Source organism: Balearica regulorum, chromosome 5 (genome assembly GCF_011004875.1).
Source record: "Balearica regulorum gibbericeps isolate bBalReg1 chromosome 5, bBalReg1.pri, whole genome shotgun sequence".
NCBI lineage: Eukaryota > Metazoa > Chordata > Aves > Gruiformes > Gruidae > Balearica > Balearica regulorum.
Genome location: NC_046188.1, coordinates 8,658,573 through 8,682,053, shown reverse-complemented (window position 1 = coordinate 8,682,053; position 23,481 = coordinate 8,658,573). Strand labels below are relative to the sequence as shown.

Here is a 23,481-nt window from a genome sequence, read left to right as displayed (position 1 = left end):
CCAAAGCAGCTGAGATCTGATTTAAAAAAAAAATTGTGTCTCCAGCTGTTATGATTGCTGGTAGGGCCTCCAGAAAGAGAACTACCAAGTGCAGCTGATGAACTACACGAAACTACAGTTCGAGATGCCTTAATCTCCCCATTCAGCTCCACGGGGAGCTGACTGACGCCCACAAATGTTTTAAGGACGTGAACTACTTCACAGCATGTTTGCACATAAGAAACCAGGCGAAGCGGCACACTTTGAACCTGCAAGTGGCTTCCAGTGTAGGCCAGCCTTAGAAAAAAACACATGGCCTTCCCCTCCCTCCCTTCTTCATGGAAAAGAAGGTACAAAATAGGGTTTTTTGGCTGAAATTTCAGCCAGTAAGGCAGAAACGTGGATCAAGCAACCACAAGGAATTGCCTTTTTAAAAACGTTTGCCCAAGTTCACTCAGGATAATAATCTTCATTTGGAAACAGCTTCTCTCCCCGGGCTGCGCGGTGGGTTCTAATTATGATCCACTTCTGCATTGAAGCCAAGCAAGGACCCTGGGCACGAGGAGGTTTTCCCGCGTTGCGGTGGGAGGCAGGAACGCCGGCAGCGGTAGGGAGGATGGCCGACGTGCCTGCGCTGCCTCGGGGGTGGCGTGGAGGAGGCAGGTTCTCATCAATCCCATTCAGAAACACCTCGCATGGAATTCAATTATTCCTGCCGCTCCCCGTAGCGCCAAGGGCTGTGGCGCAAGGGAAATAACTAACAGGGTCTGTGGTAAGCAGAGGATCTGGTCAGGAGATTGATAACTTGAAAAAAAGATCCTGGCCCCACTCGTGGCTGGGCCCCCGCTGAAGTGCTGGTGATGTGCAGCAAGCCAGCCAAGCAACGCTTTCTCCTTTTTCTTTTGTCCCTATTGCTAGGCAAAACAAACAAACAAACAAATCTGTTTTATTTCTTACATGACATGATGCAGGACTCTCATTACAGCACAGCTGGGGGAACGGATGCCCATAACACCAGCTAAGGGCTCTGGGCCCACAAATAGCCCACAGAGAACAAATTTGTACGTAATTAGTTTTTTCTCTAGGCAACAGGAAGAGAAGACAACCTTCCAATATTTAGTTAGAAGAGATTAAGTGTGCTTTGTGCCCTATTTGATAGGGCAAGAACTAGCCAGCATACTCAGTTGCAAAGGAGAGAGTCAAGAAAAAAACAATCTAGTTACACACTGGGCCTGCAAGACCTAGAGTAGGGACACTGGAAAGCTCACATCCCACTAGATTTAAAGTGCCGGGTAGAAAAGCATTCCCCAGTCACCTCTAGAGGTGTTTGTGGGTATTTTTTGGCCCTTACGCTTTGCTGTCACCAGTCTCCCAGTGCGTAGCAAACCCTTCAGCAGTTGCAAGCCTGAGCCACTGCTTTGCCTTACTGCAGGAGGTGGACTAGCAACCTCTTGAACCACCTCTCTCAAGCACATGTCTATGATCTCATGCTAAACTAAAAGGAGGCTAATCTTAGCATAAATTTGCACTTATCCCATCTTTCATAAGCATAAAATGAAGGTGGAACACAGAGCACTCGCAGGAAAGCAGTGTAGCAGGGAAGATTAAATGTAGGAGCTGACAGCAGACTTGGCAGCGTCAGCTCTGGCAACCCGCTTCCAGGGCAGGCTCGGCCGAGGTGCCGCAGGTGAAGAGGCGCTTTCAGCCCGGCGCGGGGTCTGGGGCAGCAACTGGAAACAGCCCTTCTGCCCCTGCCCGGGGCCTGTGGGCACGCTGGCAAACCTGGCTGCCAGTAACTCCTCGGCAAACACCATCGAAAGCAAAATTTTAGGAGGCTGTGAATGCATCTCAAATGCTCTTATGATGATTTAATCTATTCTGTCTGCTTCTGTGCCAACCAGGTAGTTTTTATATAATTATTCTCCCCTCCTGAATAACTTGAGAAATATAGATCTCTCCATATATATATATACACACACACAGTATCTGTGTACTACAGCTGCACCCTTACATTGGTGCACACCTACATCCTGTTTCTCCCAGATCTCACCAAAGTCGGAATGTTTTTAGATTCAGTTCTGATGCAAGCAGATGGGCCTTGCAAGTCTTAATTCAGATCTTTTGCAGTCAACTACAAGTATCTCAAATTCATGGAATAATTCAGGTAGTTTATTTCCTATAGATGACACACATCATCTAGGAAAGGAAACGAGATTAAACCACACACAGTGGTGCATTGCAGGCAACTTATTACTGCAATAATCACTCCTACTTGTCAATACAAGGAGTGCTGCTGTGTACAGTTAATCACAGAAATAAGTCCTACTTCAGTAATCTCAGCGCATATATTAAAATCCAAAAAGCACTTGAAGTATTTACCAGTTTATTTGTATTAGTTAAAAAATGGGCAGCAATGATATTTTTATGTTATAAAATGATTTTTGGCCTGTTGGCTTGAACACTACTCACGTTGTCTCTGTTCACCAAACAGGTACCTTAGGAAATAAGGCTCGTCAACAGTGTAACTGTACTTATATTAGAGTTGAGCATAAAACAGTTCCAAAGACCCATTTTGTAGAAGCCACAGATACTGGGCCAGAGATCCAGTCCCTACAGATCTGATAGTCAGAGGTTCAATTTCCATTAACAGAAGTCACAGCTGGGCTTTCTAAAAGGGAAATTTGATGTGGCTCAGGTGTCTGCAGGAATAATTCACAGCAGAAGCCAGGGTAAGCACTTCTGGAGAGATGAGAGGCAAAGGGTATTCCTCCTTGTTTCCTCTTCTAAATGATGTCGGTGCAGTGTCAGGGCACAGCAGTTTCTCCCATAGTGCAAGAAATGGAATATGGAATTCACTATGGCAATTAGAAATATGCAGTGTACACGACTTTCAGAGATAATATATGTTACAAAGCCCCTATGGTTAAAACAATTAAGTCTCAAGACTGTTTCAAATAGCTCCAGCTTTAAGATTTTTAATTATTAAATCATGTCAATGAATCAAAAGAGGTCACTAAACCCAAGCTTCTGTATTCTGCTTCAGCTACAATTATGAAGCACGATGATTGTACAGGAAGTATGCTTTATATACTTAGTTTCAACTAGCTTGGAACACAGCAGTTTAAAAATTATTACAGATTAAAAGTAAGTGGTTGATTCTTTAGCACTCCTCCCAGTCACTTGCACTATCTTCTCAGTCATATCTTGTTTTGACTTAAAAAAAAAAATAAGGCCATAATTCCGTTTACATGACTCATCAGGTGTTCTTCTGGGAGCTAAAAAGAAAAATAAATTTAATTACTATTATATAGTACTGCAGGCAACTTTCAGGCTGAATTATAATCAAATGTCATTTGGAAACATATGGCATAATATGAGATTGGCTTAACTCCATTATCTCAAGATGAGAAATAAAGCCAAAATATTGAAAGTCATCAAAAGAAAGCACCTACCTTTGGTTAATAGTTCCTTTCAAAAAAGCCCATTTACTTCTCCTGACACTGTGTCCAAGTCTATATCATAGAAACAGGGTCTTGTAGGAAGTCCTGGCATTGTGCTCATCTGGACAACAAAACATAAAATGTTGAAATGGAAGCAGCATATTTTTGCGCAGAAGATAGAATACTAAATCACTGCTGAAGACTACGATGGCAACAGCCGATGCAGCTCCTTGCACACCTACGTACTAGTTGGATGATGGTCACGTATCGTGAAAATGAGGAACTCCTGGCTCTGTAGACAGATCTGGGGTTTGGGGTTTTTTTGGTTTGGGTGGGGTTTTTTTTGGTTTTTGGGTTTTTTTTATGATGAGGATTTAGCTTGGCTTCTGCCTCCACCAGTGACTGAGCCCAAGATTTGGCAAAGTGCTTAAATATCCAGCTGACCTGTTAACTGTTAGGTGAGTGTTCATGGACTTTGCTGTGGTGAGACAGTAATTACTTGTGGCAGTTTCCTGGTTATTAAAATGAGGATACATGTTTTAATACAACTTTGCCGACTGTAAAGCTTCAGTTGATTGCAATTTTCTTTAAGAGTCTAGAACTAGAAGTGTTAAATAATTAGGAATAATTATTGTTGAGAAGAAAGCTCAAATAGTTTGGTGGTTTGGGTTTTTTTGTTGTGTTTTTAAATGGGATAAAGCTTAAATAGAGGTCAGTTCTCCTGACTGGAGCATTTCTGAGGCATGCAAGTCGGGAGGGCTGTGCAGTGGCAGAACTGAAGCAAAACAGCTGCCAGCACTATGCCTGCCTCAGGCCAGTCCTCTCCAGTTGTCCTACTGCTGAGCACCCACTTCCAGAGCTGCAGAACACAAGGCCAGCAGGCACTACACTTGGCCGGATTTACTAACGCAGCTGATGGCGTTTAGCCCAGCAGCACATGCAGGCTAACATGGATGCTCTACAAAGGTGGGCAACTCATGACCATGCTTGGTAGTTTGTGCCAGTGGTCCTTCACCCCATAAATAAAAATTCAAGGTCTCATTTCCTATCTGCATCATCTGGCCTCAGCTTTCACAATCAGTATTGTTATGCCTGTCTCCATTAGATTAAAGATCTCTTTGGCAACCTCGTATTTTCTCCCTGAGCAAGCATTTTGCACACTAATCAAATTACCTCCCAATCCTCCTTTTGATAATAAGCTAAGCAGCAAGGAGGCAAAGTTCTATCAGTTAGGCATTTTCTGCAGTTCCCAAAACTGTTCGGGGAGTTTTTGGAGTCCCACTCCATTTCCCTAAGCTGTTCACGAGTACGAACACCAGTCCCACACGTACGTACCACTGCAGGTCTTGCATGGCTTATGCGGAGGTAAAAATCACTTCAAGTCTAGTCTTTGTAATGAATTCTACGACCGCGCTAGCTTTTTGTCAGAGCTGCTGCTTTCCCAGAGAATACAGAGGCTACAGAGAAGATCCTCATTCCTTGTCTTTGTGTTTAAGAGTATTTGGTCTCAGGAGCCCAGCTATTAAGAGATCCGAAGTGCTTGGAAGGGTTTTCCTGTTCTCACCAGAGTCACTGCCAGTCTCTGGTCACGCAGAGCAAGGAACTTCCTATTGATTTACACATCACTGAAGAATCATGCAGCTTTGCAGATCTCTACAGATTCAGAGGGCCACAGCAGCGACCCTATTTCTATTTTGAAAGAAACGGTCAATTTTCCTCCTTCCTACCCACAGGGCAGCTCACAGTGGCTACTCTGCCTTCTACTACTCAAAGGCAGTCTGCTTCAACCCTGACTTTCTATGCAGTACAGAATAATTTCCATCCAGGCTAGTAATTTTCTGCACAAGTGTCTACAGTGGCTTAATGCACTCAGTTATTTTCAGAGCTGAACAAATGAACTTTTCCTCCATTATCCTCCTCTCTCCTTCAATACCACATGTGCTGAAAAAGGAACACAGGGCAATTCACACTATTTACTTACATTAAAAACTTAGACCACATGGATATCATCAATCCCCTTACAAGATATTAAATAAAACCAATACCAACTAGGAATGTATTATTTATTGCACTTGTGGAACTTCTGAAAAAACGCTGTTTAGGAACTAAAAAAACCCCAGAGCTGAATAATTTGTTTTCAATTCATCAGCAGCACCAGAAAAGAAACCCAACCAATTTGAGTCCAACGGTTTATTTCACTTTCATTATCTTTCATGCTCAAAGTTAAATCTAGATAATCTTTGAAATTATGTTTCCTGTAAAACCTCAAAGTATTTCATTAAAGTATAACAGCTTCAACTTTGAGGCAGAAAGGGAAAACCCCAAAACTCAGAAGCTGAGGAAAAAGTAAATGTGACATACCTTTGTGATTAGCTTCAGATAACAAGAATACACATGCACTGGTGATTAATTTCACCTCAAATTTCTCATAGAAGCTTCTGCACAGAGCTACATATTTTCGCCATTTTCAGCTCACAGTTCAGTGACTGCTGCCAAAAGTTTATTCTGAGGCTAACACACCTCCTGCTGAATGGGTTTAAAATAGTGATCTGATTCAAAATGTCCTGAATTGCTTCTCAAAAGGACATCCCTTCCCTGGCTTTGCAGACACCACAGAAGAGTGATCTTCACATCCCTACCCAGAAGACTTACTGGTAATCCGGACAGAATTAACATCATGATTTACTGTATGTTCAAGAAAACATTAGGAATATGGGAAGGGAGCAGAAAGGGAAGAGTCCAGCTTCACAGAAACTGAAGACAGCAGAAAGAGCCAAAATATTAGTTTACATGTATGAAAACATCTTTCTCTTGTGTAGCTTATTAATACTGTGCACCCTTTCCTTCTCCAGTGATTTATTTTTTTAAAATAAGCATTGTTTGGATTAAATCTTGGCTTGCAAAAAAGGCCATTAATAAAAGGAACAAGCGTGCTATCTTTTCATTTTATGCCAAAACACACATTACTCTTTAAAAAGATGGATGAGCCAGACTTTAACCAGGATGTGGTTATTTTATTTATGTTGGGTAATCTGGAAACCCTTACCTATTTCTGGGGTTTTTTTGTTTTTGTTTTAAAGAATGAAAAGATATCCAATATTTGGCTGTAGCTAGCATTTGAAGGAAGAAAGGATCCAACTCTTAAATCAGTGTATTTCCTCACCTGAGCCATGCACCCCTAATGCTTTTGAAAACTTGCTAACACAAACACATTGTCATGAAGACTTCAGAAAAAGGTTCAGGCCCAAAAAAATAAGAAAGAGACAGAGCTGCTTGTTCCAACTGCTCCATTCGCTAAAATAATCTAACAAGTCACTTAACATTCACCCAGAAGAGACTCCCCAGATAAGATTTCCAGTGGATCCTTTCATCCCAACATTCTTTCTTTGGATGCAACCCTGTTAGTTCATTTTGCAGGTAGCTCCTCTTTCTGCCAGGCAATTCATATCAAAGCTACTCCAGGATCCTGTTTCCATCGTAGCTATTCTCTGTCCTCTCAGCTGACACTATGCCAATCATGTCAAAGAACAGAAACAAAAAACTCAAGGGCATAGTGAAATGAATTGTTGGAACTGATGCAGGCCGAACAGCGAACAGATGGTCAGTAAAACCATGAGAACCAAATGGGAGAGGGGATTGACAAGTATTAACAGTACAGGTCAGCTTCACTTTGGAGGTGTCTCATCAAAAGTTTGCTTTGTAAGCTTTGGAGGAGTTGTCCTGTTCTACCCTGATCTGCAGGCGTACATAGACTTCACTTGCAATACCGCAGAGTGCTTTCATCAGGAATGCAAAGTCACAACAGCAATTAGATGGGCTGAGGATTTCTCCCATCCCCTCTACCAGACCGCAGTTCCCAGAATTCATTAGCTACAGAGGTCACCCTTTCCTCAAAATCCAGGAGGACAGGGAGGTGGGACCTGGGAGGCTTGCTAAGTATTCAGATGGTCTATTTTAGCTTCCTTCCAATCGCTGAAACATTAACTATTAAGGGCATCTAATACAGTGGACTGTTAAAACACCAACTGTAAGTGACAAGGATTCTCCTAATTTAAGATACCTTTTGTAACTGCTTACTGGAATGCACACAAAGTTTTTTCCTCGCCCCACAGTTGATGGCTTCACTCAATCACGTACCGTTCCTACTAGTGGATACAGGAATCCAGCACCAACACTGGCCCGAATGTCTCGGATTGGCAGAATGAAACCTGTAGGTGCTCCTTTTTGTTCAGGGTCATGAGACAATGATAAGTGAGTTTTAGCCATGCAGATTGGCAGGTTTCCAAATCCCTGGGAAAGGCAATAAAAGAGAGAGAGAAAGAGGAGATAAGTGAAAAACCAGTCACTTTTCCCATACACAAAATGCAGTTGCTCTATTCTACCATTCTCTGCAGACATCGGACACTTTATCAGGACATTTTACTCCTCACCAACTGCTTCATCCACAGCCTGTCAGATCTGTTGACTATTCTGCATCTCTGTTCCTTCTTTTTCAAAGTCTGTCCCTGCCCCCTGCTATGTATTAAGAAAGAACGACCATGACCCCCAGCACATCCAGCTGAGGAAAAAATTAATGGTATGGAAGTGTTAGATATACAACTGTGATAGCTAACTTACTTTCTACTCTCTTCCCAAAATGTTAATTTAAACAGCTCAGAACTAAAGTTCTTGTTCTGGCGAGGTCAGTTAATTAGAAATGTTTGATCACTATAATTGCAGGTTGTGAGGAAGTAGCAATTACATGGCTATGGTATTTTGATAGGCTTGTAAAGGAATATACAAGAAAGATGAAAGCGAGAAACTATGTATGTCAGTAGTAAATGGACTGCAAAAGCAAAATTATTTGAGCACACTGTAAACAAGAATGGCTAGTTCTCACATTTGTCTTCAAAGCTCTGTAACAGACCTTCATTAATGCAGAAGGAGGTAAATTCACAAGAACATCACGCTAGAGAAGAGTAAAAGCAACACAACAATCATAAAGCATCTAATTCAACAACCAGATGCCAGGTTCAAAACTTGTAAGAGTAGACGTATTTTTCCACAATACTGTATCACCTGTGGAACTCTTTGCCCAACATAATCGCAACTGCCAAAAATCCGTATGGGCTCAAAAACTGAAAGATCACTGAATCCTCCTGCTCTTTTCTCCCCATACACTATCATAGATGTGCTACTGGGCCAGATGAATTCCGTCTTCTCTACAAGAAGCCAGGGCCAGTTTCTCCCTCCCCATACGACCTCCTCTGCCATAGCAGCATCCAATGGGTCCTGGACAAGAACGTGATTTGAGTGATGATTCCCTTCACATACAGTTTCAACACCACTGTTCAATATGAACATTTTAAGTGAAAAGCACCTCTGATGTCAGGAAAACTCACTTGCTTAGTGTACAAGGCGACTTTCTCCTGTGCTTCTGGAAGTAGCTCAATGTCACTTGCCCCATAGATCTGCTGTGCAATAAGTCTGATCTTATCTATTACAGGGAGCTGGGGGGGGAAGAAAAAAAAAAAAAGGACAGGCAAGTCAGTGTGACCAAACTACAACGAGCCATAACATCACAGCAGCTTCACAATCCTCCATACGTGTTGTGCTGCGCCCATCTGCAGATAAAAGAGCTATTCCCATTTGCTGTAGGACAAAGCTATACAGTAATTTGAGGGTTTTCAATACACATTTCATTTATCTTGTTACAGTTGTTTCTCTTGGTAAGAGGGCAAAACTAGTTTACTACAGTCAGAAACAAAAAGATACACAACAGTATTTTTTGTAATTACCCCCACTGCAAGACCAGCATCTTTATTCTCTCTCAAGCCTAAGTCAAAAAGCAGACAAAACTGATTTGAAGGAATACAAGTTAATGGTTAAATAAAAGCACAAATAAAACAGGTTAAAGAAAAATTGAAAGCATCTGTTAAGGAGCTAAAACAGATATAATGACATAGCTCTGTACCTCAATTAGGTTCTTGAATAAGTGCTGGCTACTAAAGGAGGATTCAGGCCATAACCTGGGAACTAACAGTGACTTCATTACCTCCAAGTCATCTCTCAAATTTGCTTAACTCATTAAAAACACACACACACACACACACTCTCTCTTCCACCCCAAACAGTAGTGTGACTCCATAAGCCTTACTTGTAGAGGAAAAAAAAAGTTAAAAATGGACAAATTCTGTTCCATAGCCTGTTGTACAGATTCCCATCCTGAGCAACAAGTGCACCCAGAAGCTCTGTGATAAGATAACAAACAGGTTTGGTCAGGCTTGTTCCAGTCCATGCTCTGACAGGAATGTTTAGTTCTTGAACTAAACTCAGCCCTATCCTGGAACATGGCTGCCATAGCAGAAACCTGTTTGTCACCTCTAGCAGAGTCACAGCAGCATCTTTCGGTATCAAAAGTAAACAATATTTCACTGGGCAGTCAAAACAACAAGAACTGACTAACTAGGTCTTTGAGACTGGTGGAATAAATGTTATGTTCCAAAACCAAATTTCTCAGTTTTTCAGAGCAGCCTTTCAGACAGCCTTCATCAACTTAAGCTAGTGAAACCAACAGATCTCCACCTTAGGAACAAAGCACCTCTGTAATACTGCAAGTTCTCACCTCCACATTATAGAGGAACCTGAAGTTGCTGGGTGTCTGCGATGCTCTCTGAACAGCTTGGGCCAGTGCAACCGCTCCTTTACCTCCCTCCGCCCAGTGAGTGCACTCCACAGCATCGAACGCTCCCGCTTCCCTTGCCAGTTGTACTACAAGGGCCAGTTCAGCCTTTGTATCTGTTCTGTCAGGAGAAAAGTCCGTGCGTTTGTACCAGAATGCGCACGCAGTTAAGCGTTTGTTCTAACTATTTTTCACTCTTGTTGACAAGATCCAAAAGCTGTCCAAAGAAATCACAGCTGAAGGGCTATCTGCCATGGTGAAGGAGGCTACTCAACAGAGGAACACACAGCAACGGGTAGGTCTGGAACTACATGCAGAAACCCATGAGCACTGACAGAGCTGCATTCCAGACTTTCTGCCATTTCTGTCCTGTATCGGCAATGCAACTCCTGTTTTCAGGAGCAAACTCAAAAAGGCATTAGTATTGCTGATTTAGAGATGCTAAGCTGTGCTATATCATGCGCACACAACAAGCTAAACCCCATTATTTCTCTAAATCAGCTAATATGCATTTACTTCAGATGAATAATCCTTAGCTGGCTACTCCGCTTCAATTAGCATCAGCTTTAACACACCAGTTCAAAGCCCTTCTGCTTGCATAAAAAGGCCACACACAGATTCTCTTTCCTGTGCAGTACAACGTGCAGAGCCCAAAATGCTTCTTAGCAGGCCATAATTATTCCATACAGCAGACCGCTGAACACAGCGTGGTTGACAGCACAGGCACCTCACCATCTATTATGAGCTCAGATTCCACATCGTCACAGGCACCTTTTGTCCACAGTAATTTGGCCAGTCAGGGTGTAAATGATGGCAGATAATAGTCACTGATCCTAAGCTAATTTAAACTAAGCAATGCATTGGAAATGACTAAGCAGAGCTCCCCTATTTATTCTGCATCTTCTGACAATGCAAAATGCTGCCATCAACACATCAACAGTACTGAAAACAAGAGTTTGTGTTCAACATAGCATATAAAGTGCCACAATTTTATTCCCATGCATCACTTCCATGTCCCAGCTCACTTACTTGAAAGCATTGACAGCCACGACTACTGGGACACCAAACAGCCGTGCATTTTGGATTTGCTTGTTCAGGTTACTACAGCCTTTTGCCAACAGTTGAAGATTCTGTAAAGAAGACAGCAAGCAGGAAGCACATTTTATGAGAGGCAGTGAAACTTCTGTTCCAAATCCACTAAGTCCACAGCTAACGACAAAAATGTCAAAATGGGAATGAAACCACAAAGGCAAATCCCCCATGCTGCCTTCTGAGCAGTCCACACCAGTGCGTGCTCTTGGATGGAAGACACAAAAAGGAATGACTACTTCTAATGATCACTGGTTTCAGCTGCCAAGCCAAGGTAAGAGAAATCACTTTTTATCTTTTTTTGTTATTCTTAGTAAGTTAATACCCGTGCTCATTAACTCCCCACAGTAAAGCCTCATTTTCCTCTCTGATACACTCCTCTTTATGTATTACATATCATTAGCAGTGAATTTCATGACACTTGTTTGAAGTCTGTGGCAACAGCTTTTGGTTTACACATATTTACATTTTGCAGCATCAGAGACTATTCATGGAAATCCAGACATTTCATCCCTTCCTATGCAAAGGATAATCCATACAGAAGCTCCACAAGTGAAAAAGCTGCAGCAATGTAAAGAGAGCCAGACCAATTATCCAACTGTACAAAGCCATTCAAGGCACAAGGACAGAAGCTGAGACTTTAGTTCACTTTCCTCTCTGCTTGCAATGGGGGCTGGGGGGGGGGGGGGATATAAAAACAGAAACTGATGCTGCTAAGAAGAGAGTAATTAGAAAGGCACTCTGAATATTTTCAGAGACAATATTTCAGCCAAGTAATTACTCCATACTGAGAGGGTCAGGGGACACAGAGTAGATATTACTATAAAAAATTGAGCACACAGACAATTGCATGAGCTCAGGAGAAACGAAAAGGCTCTGAGAATATTGGCTAGGTCAAGTACAATAAATGCTTGAAAAGGCAGAGCCAAAGTAACATCAGAAAAGAAAAAATAAAAGAAAAAAAAAAGAACATTACAGCTTGTATGAGGAAGCATTTCCCTGGCGGCTAAAGAAATGACACACACTAGCTATCCAGGCGTGCACTGCATGACAGTATCGTGTCGTGACCGCAGTTAGTCGGTCAACTGTCACAACAGCTAAAGAAGGTTACCTCTTCCATGTACTCCTTCGGTAAAGGTACCCCAGCAGTGACCTGGGGAAAAAAAGGAAAACAAGAAAAAAATATGGAACCCTGTAAGATTTTTATCCATGACAGCAATTCGTGCTTGATTCTTATTAAATGGTGTCAAGATATAACATTCTACTCCAGGCTGATCCTTTTTCATTTTTTTTCTTAGAAGAAAAAAAATACTGCAAGATGTGCTCACAATACAACAAACGACTGACTGTGGTAATATCACAAATGCCCCAGCACACAAGCACTTCATTAGGACAATAAAACAAGCAGGTATGGACCTGTAACATACTACAATGAAGCAGCTTACAAGCAACCAGGACATGTGGATTCCTTTTACAACTGCAAATCTCAAGACTCTTACAAGTAGATCAAACCCTAGAGGGCTTTAAGTGACTGGATCAGAACAACAGTAACAGCCCCTCAGGCCTAAGAAAACCTTGCCTAGTACTTACTGCAGGCCCTCCTCCATGCATTTTCAGAGCTCGGACAGTAGCAACCAACACCACCACATGAGGCCGGAGACCAGAATAGCGGCACTTAATATTAAAGAACTTCTCCATGCCTATATCTGCACCAAATCCTGCTTCTGTAACTAGAGTAGGAATTAAAAGAAAAGAAGCTTGTGAGAGGTTGCTGGGTGGAGAAATCATGCTCTGTTCACATAAATCAGAAGCTTCTTCCAAGACAAAAAAACCAAAGATAGTCATGATAAAAAAAAGGCAGATCCCTCCCTGCAAAACAAAAAGGAAACAAGATGACACCCCATACACTTACCAACAAAACCCTCTTTACCCACAAGCTTTAGTGCTATTTTGTCTGCCAACACTGAAGAATTCCCATGTGCAATATTGGCAAAAGGTCCAGCATGAACAAACACTGGTGTTCCCTAAAAAGGGGGGGGGGGGGGGGGGGGGGAGAGAGAGAGAAAGAGAAATCAGAGGGTAAAATTTAGCAAATCTGCAGCATTTCAGGAGCTAAGTACTACAGTACCTGAAGATAAAGAAATACACTTTTAGAAGACAGATCTTAAAGCCTTCTGATCAAACATTTTTTATCAGTAATAAGGACTACAGGGCAAACAGGATTATAATAATCTGTATAAGTGGAGGTATTAATCTGCTTAGGGAAAGGATGGCTGAATCCCAGCAACTCTGCCATTCTCCTGCATCCACACCATTTAGATTCCCAAAACACTTCCTGGCATTAAAGACCACAAAACATAAACACAGCAAAGTTTAGTGCATCTCCTCAGGGTCATCCCACATGCCAATGGCAGACCTGGAAAGAAGCTACACTTCTTCCCTACCCCTGAACCTTAGGTTTACCACAGTAAACCTCCAACTCTAAGCTAAGTAAGCCCACGCTGATTGTGATGAATGACTAAACCGGTTGCTTCTTGGCTCTGAGAACACACACATATACAGCAAATCATCTGTGCTCACCTCTAGTGTCTGCATGAGGTTTGGTTTGACAGCATCTTTCATCAAGACAGCTAGAGCACCAGTCACTCCCTAAAAGGAAAAAAGGGCAATCAGTTTCCAGATGTAGAGACCTTGACAGAGTTCCCACGCAGTGTCAAGCTCTGCTTTTGTCCTGGTGAGCTTTCAGGACCAGCGCCAGCAGTTGCTCTAGATATAATTAACTCCAGTCAGGGCAAGGCAGAATAATGACCTTTACATCCTTGTAAGAGGATCTGTAATTTCTGCGGGGTGCAGCCTCTTGGTTGGGACCTTGTTTGGCCAACACTTTGTAGTGAAGGTATAAAGAACAACCACTGTTTCAATGCTACAGCAAGGTTAATAAACAATAGCAGCGAGAGAGCAACCCTTAGGTACGTATGGTTTATTGTAGCCCATTCAGTGGTACAAAGCAGGGATTTTTTCAGGTCAGTTATATATGTTGAAATACTGGACCAGGCTCATCACCCTGATATCTCAACTGTAACACTACTATCTTTCTTTTGCAGTATGTAAACACACTAAGAAGTTACATATACATCAGTGTTCTTGGATTTTACAGGTAGATTTGTCTTGGACTTTTTTCCTTCCTCATTTCAGCAGCTAGGCTCTACATACCAGCCTTAAAATGTCGTAACAAGCTGCTACATCCTGGCCAAGTCCCTTATGCAGAAATAACTTTTAAAGTAAAACTCTGTGCTCATGAGCAAGACCAGGCTGACATCATGAAAGGCAAACACTGGAGCCCATGTTTCCTCTGAGGTGCAGCAATCTACCCTGCTGCAATTCTGCTTGCTTTAAAGTGAAAGCTTGTGATTTCATCCACATCTGCTTCAGGAAGAGAAAATGAGGGTCTGGGCATCCTTGTGACTGACACAGTCCAGTAGAAACCAAACTGGCTATTACTTAGCACTTGCAAAAGAAACTGGAATTGCTATCATGGATACTGAGCCAAATGTTCACAACCGTTATGAGAACCTTGAACCACGATTTCTTTTTCTTCCCTTTTAATTTCAATTGGATTGCAGCACTCAATTATATGAAAGATTTTTTTAAAAAGACATTCACTGCTTTGTTTCATTAGTTTCATTCTTGCCACATGAAGGCTTATTAACATTTAATGGATAAGCTTTAAACTTCAGTCATCTCCAGAATAATGAAAACTACAGAGCAAGATTTCCATGACAACATTTCAGGCCTGTGTCACTCAGTGGCACTTCAATACATCCCATCTCTAAAAACCTGTAGTCAGTTTTTGATTCCACCTTTCTTCCGAGTTTCTTTGGGCTTCCTGGTAACACAGCCATGACATTGGTTATATCACTGGTTATATCACCAGCAGAAGGACCCAGAGATCTTATTGTGCCAGTCTGGTCTCTGCAATCACGTTTCTGCTTGCATGAGGAGTATGTAACACCGTTCTAATGATGCAATCCAATGGCTGCCATCAGTGCAAACATGTAACATTCAAGAGAACCTGTTGGAAAGGTATGATACCATCCTCCATTCCGCAGTTGCAATGGACAAATTAATGAGATGTTTTAAAAATAGTAAAAAATTCTTGAGATGAAAGACTTCTATCATTTGGACTCTACATAAAACTCAAAGCAACTCCCTACCCAAGCACCATCTGCCTCCGTTGCTCATGAGCAGCAGGAGAGACTCCTGTTTTCCAGAACAGGGTTTAACTTAGGTACCTAAGGTTAAACTGTCAGCACGCTAGCAGTAGGAATGAAAAATCTCAAAGCTGCCTACAGAACTTCAGCACATGCCCTCCCTCATTCCCAACAAACGCCTCACATAAGGACACTTACAGATAAATGGTTCCCAGCCTAGCCCTTTTCCTGCAAGGCCAGAGTCAGGCCACATTGCTTATCTACTGTTTCTTAGGCTTATCCTGGGAGGAAGTAAAACAAACAAACAAAAAAACCCCAACCAACCCAAACACAAGAAAAAACAACAGAAACAAAACCCCACAGCAAGATAGCATGAGCTGGGTAAGCCTTAATGCTGTGTCCGACCTTGCACAAAACACAGGTCAGGATACCCACCCTGTGGATTCTTCTGTCTCACTGTAAAGGCTTATTCAGAAAATGCAAGACAAACCTCATTAACACCATACCATATGAATTTGTAATACTCTTGTCTTTTGCAAAGCAGGCTGTGAAAAAGCTACTATACAGGACAGCAGTAAGCACCAATATCGTACCTCTACTGACTAGTCCAACAGTCCTGAGCCTGTTCTCTCTCTTGAGGCCAAGTGGCAGGGCACAGTTCACATACAGGGCTCAATTCCCCTTTCCTTCTCCAAACAGGGTTGCTATCTTCAAAGCATTTATTGGAAGAAGTGTTTGGGGCACAGGCTATTTCCCTGAAACTACGCTGAAGAATCATTTGGGAGAATGCTAGCTGACATGCTCCAGAAGCATGCCAAGAACTGTACTAATAATTACTGTGTGGACAGCTGCAAGACAGTGCTGCAGCTTGCAACTGCTGCTTAAGACTGCTTTGCATACCGGTAACAGACATCACCAGTGCTACTATATTCAGCATTTCATGCAGTGGAAATAAGGAATTTGTGTCTCAAAGGCTGCCTTATGGAGACCTTCCACTTTTTGCAAAGGGTTTAGCTTTTATAGCATTTGCAGTCTCCCTGAATAAGATATTTCGTCATCTGTAATTAAATTTGCACGAGGCTTTGTTTCTGCTCAATGTTTTCCTCACTCTAGGGAGCCTGAGAAACAGGATGGCCAGCAGGATGCATTTTGAGTTCTTCTGATTTGTAAATATGCTTTTTATCTAGAAGCCACCGTGTATTTCCCATTGATTCCTATGGTGCTGGCTTCAACTTGACACACAGCACGTCGCACAGGACCCTTTGTCCCTATCCAGGTCACCTGCATACACACACACTCTCTGGGTAAGGTGCTGGCAACACTAAAGTAAAAAAACCTTCATTTAACTCCAGGGGCTAAGACTTCATCTTTGATCTTCTATATGCTAAGGACTTTTATGTACAGAACTGTCTCTATGCTTTTCAATCCAAGGAATTTCAGAATAGGAAAAGCCATTTAAGAACTGAATGACTCTCTTACAAGGTCATCTGTTGTAACTGGTTCTCCTCTCTTGTTGGAAGCTACTACCATTCTGCCCAGTCGCTTTTTCATATCATCCAACCCATCAGAGAGCGCTAGAACTGCCATGATTTCACTGCTCACCGTGATGTCAAACTGAGCCTGCAAGAGATGAATAAAGAACATGAACTCATCAAGATTCTCTAGCAGCAATCCTTATCTCCATTAAATTCTTGAAACAAGACCAATCATCACCATCATAACAACAACAACATACTGACGTGTAAATATAAAAGAAATCCAAAGCATCAATCTCAGAACATATTTCATTTAATTTGGCCATTTTAAACTGGATTTTCTTCTCCAAAATTAAGTAAAATCTACTTATTCCATCAGTATTACATGACTCTCTCCTGGCACATACATTAGTGATTCATGTCAGAACGCTTAACACTAACAAATTGTATTTTTGAATACTGAGCTTAGTAACTCATCTGACTATCACTAAACTGTACAGTAAATGACAAAAACCCCTAATATCAAATTCTATAGGAAATGAAAGGTAGAATTCACCTGACACAACACAGACACCTCCATTGAAGCTAAGCACCCTAGGGACATTTCAAGTCACCTCCATTGAAGCTAAGCACCCTAGGGACATTTCAAGTCAATAGAAAGGCTTTTCTGAGCACATTTAATTTGAACTATTAATTTGACAGTTACTTAAAGGATGAGAGGACTCAAAGCCCAGATTGCCTATTTTACTCCATTGATTATATAATGAATTTAAACAACAAGCTCAGATACTGTGTCTAGTTTTGGCCAGACATATCCCACCCAAAGCATCTTCAGAGGTGAAGATTAGCCACGGCTATGCATCACATTTATAGAGGGCACTTGTGTACCACTGTTACAATGCCAGAGTCATGCCAGTTTGGGAAGCCAACATTCAGGAAAGAACAGGGAAGGAGGGAGCAAATAAAACTGAACACGGCACCGGTAGCAAATTTAACTGCTTGGTTGAAGGGACTTTCTGCTTTCTCTTTAACAAAGTACTGGTAAAAGAAGGAAATATCTGGAGTTACAGAAACTTGCTTTAGGACCACATTTTTCAAAGTACTTTTTAAAACATGCAAGAAAAGGGAACAAGTACCGTTCGTGTGAAGCCTTTTTCTGTTGGAGATTGCCCAATAGTGATTTTCCTGAGGAACCTGTCATTTGTATCCAGTACTGTGAGGAATGCAGAGAGAAAGATGAGAAGTCATGTTGTAAGTCATAAGTCACATCTACGCCCTATTACAAACACTCAGCTAGATCACCTATGAAGAGAGGATGGTAGTTTGAGACACCATCCTCTCCTAAGGAATGGCAAGTGCTACTCAACATGATTCTTCCCCAAAAACTGAACTGCAACAAAGATATCCACAGTCACATGCAGACCCTGCACTGCATCCAGAGGGAGTCTACCTCCCTCTGTGTGCATTAACCACAAGTCCAAAGCCTCTCCAAAAAGCAGAGCTGCTAGTATTATTCCAATTGCTTTTTCACCATCATTAGTCAAGATGAAATCAGGAAATTATTACAGCCAAAAAGAAATAAAATTATCACTTTAGAAGTTAAGTGATAAAAACGGTCAGATTTACCATTTAGTGAGAATAGTTTCACACAGTCCCATTAACTTGAATTACCTTGGAAGTACAAACTATCAAATACTGGCTTAAATTTGCTGTTTCTTACTATATGCTTAAAAATTCTACATATTTTATAAAATATTTCCCATGAGACCGATTATTTTAGCCCCATTACAGGTTATGAAGCAAATTTTGGAGAATGTATTTTATATTATGTTTTAATAAAAAGAAGAAAAAGCAATACTCTTGGGGTCTAAATCTGAAAAAAAAAAAAAATCCGTATTTGAAAATTCTTTTGCTAGTGAAATATTACATCTGTCAGACCAGAGATTGATCTTACATTCAAGTATCTTTAAAAACATTTTATAAATCTGGCCTTTATTTGCTGTCAGTCCCCAACAGAACAAGTGGGCAAATTAAAACTGAGTTTAATCCCAGATCAGAACCCTCTCCTTGCTCACAGAACTTTCTCAGTCAGGTAAAAAGGCTGTTGGCTACAGTTGCCAAACTCAACTCTCTTGGTGAGTGACAAATCCAGAAACGCAAACTTGTACCAATTATTGAATTCTTAATCTTTGTGAATTCAGAGCAGATTCAAGGCCCTGCGTCAGATCCTTTAGAAATGGGATCCCAGTTGCAGGCATCTATCCCACCAAACACTCGGAAGTAGAGGCCAGCCCTGCCCTCTTTTCCAGGAAATACAGTTCCTGCTGCACTTGCAAACCTCTCTTTTGACACGTTTTGTTTCGTAATAATTCTTTCATTTAATAGCTCTTGTACCTCTTTGCCATGTTATGGTGCCTGGGTCAATGTCCAGTCTCACAAATAAGTTTACTTCTTCCTTTGTCAAAGCCGTAGGATCAGTTTTGTTAATGCCCAATTTCTATGGGAGGGAAGGACAAACAAAAGAAAAAAAGGTTCAATGAAGAGATTCACAGAAATGAACCTTTCACTACAGCAATAAGCCTTTGGCAGCAGCATCTGCAGATCCAGAAATAAGGAGGGGCTACCTTTTTTGGTGCCCCTTCTCCTAGACCCCACAACAGCGTAGGATGATCCATATTAGTGTGTACCTGGAAGCAGAGCTTGCTGCTGGCCAGCTAGTAAAAAGCAAGGCAGACAACAGAGCTCATTAGGGCAGGCTGTCACCAAGCTTTGTGCAAGACATCTACAGAAAGAGTAGGAGAGAGAAAGCTCTGCAGCTCCGTACATGCCTTGTTCTAATCATTAGTCTCACATGCTTACATCCATTTCTCATTAGTTTGCCTAGGGTCACTGCACGCAGCCATACGTATTTAAAGACACTGCTTTCAGCACGCTGGTTAAGCAGCACAAAGGAGGAATTAAACAATTCAGTCACAAGGCTGTCAGCATCCCAGAAAGCTGATCTTGAACATACTCAGAGGATGGGCAGTTTGCCAAGTTGCTTAATTGAGAGAAGAATTATCTCAAGAAGCGCAATACAAGTGCAAGCTTAGAAATGAGGAAAACGATTGAGTTGATTTATGAACGAGCAAGCTTTTTTTTAATTAACTAGACAGCTAAGTTGTATTTTTGTCCTGAAGAACAGCAGGAAGAAGAAAGCCTGTTCTCTTCCTCTTCAAGCACGTAATTTAGAAAAATAAATAAATAAAAATAAAAAAAAATCCTCTTTCTGGAATATTAGCACCCCATTCACATCTTGACATTTAATAACCAGAAGAGTGGTCAGGGTAGAGTTCCCTCAGCAGTCTGTCACGAACACCAAGCAATATGACATAGCTTTTTTGCTCAGCACTGGAAGCAAACACTTTTTCTAATGGTTGAGACATTATAGCCAATTAATAAATCAGAGTTTTAGCTTCCTAAGTGGTCTGACTATTGCTCCTGACCACCAAATGGGCAAATGATCTAGCCTGAATATTGTACGAACAGGTTTGTTCTTGGAATGACATTAGCAGGCCCCAGGCTGTCCTAGCCAGAATGTCCAAGCCCAGTGCAAAACTATTCCTCTATTAATCCTTATTTCTGCAGAAGTCAGGGACACATGCTAATTCATACTAATTTTTGAGGATCAGAGGAGCTGTGGTCTGCTCAGGGACTGCCACTCAATGACAGTGCTACTCATTTAACTGGAAATTCTTTTTTGGGGAGAGGAATAGTGGGCAATGTAGTGGACAGGTTTTTTTTTTCCCCATTTTTCCCTGCTTGCTCAATCTGGATAAGACAAAAAATTCTCTATGTTCTCTTTTTGCTGAATTTTATAAATTGCCTTTTTTGCGTAGCATTATTTACGTAGTTGTCACATGGAAACTATTCATCTCTAACTGTAACTGGATGTAAGGCACAGACTGATCCTGGTCCTTTCTTAAACTGCATTAAGGACACCAAATTGACACTACTAATAAAGGGCACTAATCGCTTTACCTCTTTCCACTGTGTTACTCATACAGCATACAATAAAGAGTGTTACAATAAAGAGTGTTACATCAATGATTCTTCCCCTTGAGGCTGCATCTCACTGTTTTTTGCCTGTGCTGTGCAAAGGGCTACCACACTTCTGCAGATTTTATGTAAAAAATAAACGCCAGCAGAATGACCTCCAGAACAACAGGATGGTTTCTGTACCCTAACTTTGCCTAAATAAAGGATGAATAAGTGGAACAGAACCAGAAACCAATGTGAAACCAGTGAACTTACCTGTAGTCTTCGGATCTGAATGTCTGAGAACTTCCTAACACCATTGACAGAAGGCACCAAACGGTTGTAGAGAGCCTTGCAGAATGAAACAGGTAGGTAGTTAGCACCGCTGGCACACCCAAAACACCTTGGCCAAAGTGGGCTGGGCCCAAATACATCATAAGAAGGGATCATACCTGGTCAGTCTGAGTTAGCTCGTGGAACATACGTGCATCAACAGCAGCAGCGACCAGGTTGTTGGCTGCAGTGATAGCATGGATGTCACCAGTGAGGTGAAGGTTAAACTAGAGGACATAAAACATATCAGTTACCTCATTCTGCTGCAATTTTCATTTATTTCAATTCATCGTAGACAGATGGAAAGAAGTATTAATAGCAATGTTAAAGTGGGTGAGGGTGGAGGGGGAGAGATTGCTCAGTGCAGTATGGTGAAGAGAGGAAAGAATTTCTCTAAAACAGAAAAATGCCTCCCCCACATTTATGTCATTTTACAAACTTCTAGAATGAAGCTTCCAAATAAAAAGTTGTTTGGTTTTTTTTTTTTTTCCCATGAGAACATTTCTCACAGGCTTTGACACCCAAGAAGTCCACGGTATGACACATCTGCATTGCTCCTCCTTCACCTTCCTTCTGACCCACTCTCATTATTTGCACAACAGGTTTCACACACACATTAGCTGAAGCTGCCGCTGCTCCCACAAAAATATCTGAGCTAAACTGAAACTAGCAACCTTGTGTAGCGCTAGCAGTAGAGCTGTGGTTGCACAGAGCTCTGCATAAGCTAACCACTCAAACACACGGTATCGTAGGCAGAACTTGTAGACCACGTACTACACCGTGACACTGCTAGTAGTTTTCTTGGTTCTATCTCATTAAAAGATAGTTTGAGTGGGTTTGTCTACATGAGTTCTCTGGCTGTACTGTAGCTATGCTGACAGAAGACTTGGGATATATAGCTTATGTGACAAACTTGCATTACGACAGGGGAGTAAAAGGTGTGGTTAAAGTAATCCTTTTCCTCTGTGGCAGAGCAGCAAAAGAGGAAGATGAAAAGGGGACATTAGAAAAGGTGATATGACAGAAGACCTTATAGTACCACTTGCTACTGTGGTCTTAAAACCCAGATAGCTAAAAGCAGAATGGAGCTAGTCACACACTGATTATAAATCCTAATTAGGAAATGCTAATTGTTGCCTCATTCTACATACATGCAACAAGAAGCAATTATTACTACCTTGGTTCTGCAGTACAAACTCCAAAGTTTTTCACTTGTTAACCTTTTCCAAGGATGAAAGCTGCATGCAGAAATATCCAATGATATCTCAAGGTCATTACTGTAACTAGTGACTCCAGATACTTCGATTTTATGAGACACGCATCGATTAAAACACCCCCACAAAACTATGTGTATTTATACCATGTGGGTCACACTGAAAGAAAGTCCTTTCAGGCAGTTTGGTTCCAAGAGTGGGGCTGTTTCTCACTGCTGCACACAGTCAAGTATTTTGGCTCGTCTTATTAACTCTCCCAAACAGGAGGAGATTATTTTTCCTGTCACATCTATCATTCACACGTGTTCTTGGCACCTGACTAAATCAATATTCTGCCTCCTTAACATTTTTATCTGTTATGGACTTGCTGCATCAATTGGAATGAACAGCCCTTTTGATCATTTCTGCTTTTCTTCCTAGAATTGCCCTGTGTCAATCCGTAGTGCACAAGACAAAGGTAGAATTATACAGGCAATTACTTTGAGAGCTGAGAGAAACACGAGAGCACGTGCTACACGTGCCTTTTGGTTCCCTGCCCCCAGACACAGGATTTTACTTGCTGCCAAGTCACGTCAGAAATACGCTGCAGTGCCAGTCCCCCACAGGCTGAGGTCCTGGCATTGCTGATTCCCAACTTCCCTTTTCCCATTTCATGTTAGTAATCTAAAACACGAGTGCACCAAAATAGCTCACAGTTGGTGACCACTGCTGCTGACAGAACTACTTAATATGCTTCCAAAATTTATTAAGTCATTATCATCTTCATTTCAGTGCTGGGAAAAAGAGGCACAGGATGTACTTTGCTCAAGGGTATGCAGCAATTCAAAGGTAGAGAAGGGGCGGGAACAGAAGGACTGGGAATTCCAAGTTCTATGAAGTTTCGTGACCATGCACGTACCCTTTCTGAAACAATCAAAGGTGGGTTTTTTTTGTTTTGTTATGTTTTTTAAAAAAACCCCACAGCTTTGCTGAAATCAAGCACCCAGTTCTTGGGAGTGCCTCACCAGGCAAAAAACAAAAAAAAGATTTCCTAAGTTGTCTGACTGCCATATCTCTTCAAGG

The 23,481-nt window shown here is 41.6% G+C and overlaps 1 protein-coding gene across 1 annotated transcript in view; it reads right to left on the bottom strand.

Moving 5' to 3' along the window:
* Positions 1 to 2,345: 2,345 nt before the first annotated feature.
* MTHFD1 (methylenetetrahydrofolate dehydrogenase, cyclohydrolase and formyltetrahydrofolate synthetase 1) overlaps positions 2,346 to 23,481 on the bottom strand; it is a 42,711-nt gene continuing 21,575 nt past the window's right edge. Inside the window, exons 14-28 of the mRNA XM_075753371.1 lie at positions 21,325 to 21,432; positions 21,149 to 21,223; positions 19,250 to 19,352; positions 17,992 to 18,068; positions 16,860 to 17,000; positions 13,750 to 13,818; positions 13,082 to 13,193; positions 12,760 to 12,899; positions 12,281 to 12,322; positions 11,110 to 11,210; positions 10,024 to 10,201; positions 8,801 to 8,908; positions 7,557 to 7,709; positions 3,432 to 3,540; positions 2,346 to 3,254 (exon numbers count right to left, since the gene is read on the bottom strand). Of these exons, the coding sequence (XP_075609486.1) occupies positions 3,451 to 3,540; positions 7,557 to 7,709; positions 8,801 to 8,908; positions 10,024 to 10,201; positions 11,110 to 11,210; positions 12,281 to 12,322; positions 12,760 to 12,899; positions 13,082 to 13,193; positions 13,750 to 13,818; positions 16,860 to 17,000; positions 17,992 to 18,068; positions 19,250 to 19,352; positions 21,149 to 21,223; positions 21,325 to 21,432 (1,497 nt within the window). The 3' untranslated portion in view covers positions 2,346 to 3,254; positions 3,432 to 3,450. The remainder of the gene's footprint in view (positions 3,255 to 3,431; positions 3,541 to 7,556; positions 7,710 to 8,800; positions 8,909 to 10,023; positions 10,202 to 11,109; positions 11,211 to 12,280; positions 12,323 to 12,759; positions 12,900 to 13,081; positions 13,194 to 13,749; positions 13,819 to 16,859; positions 17,001 to 17,991; positions 18,069 to 19,249; positions 19,353 to 21,148; positions 21,224 to 21,324; positions 21,433 to 23,481) is intronic.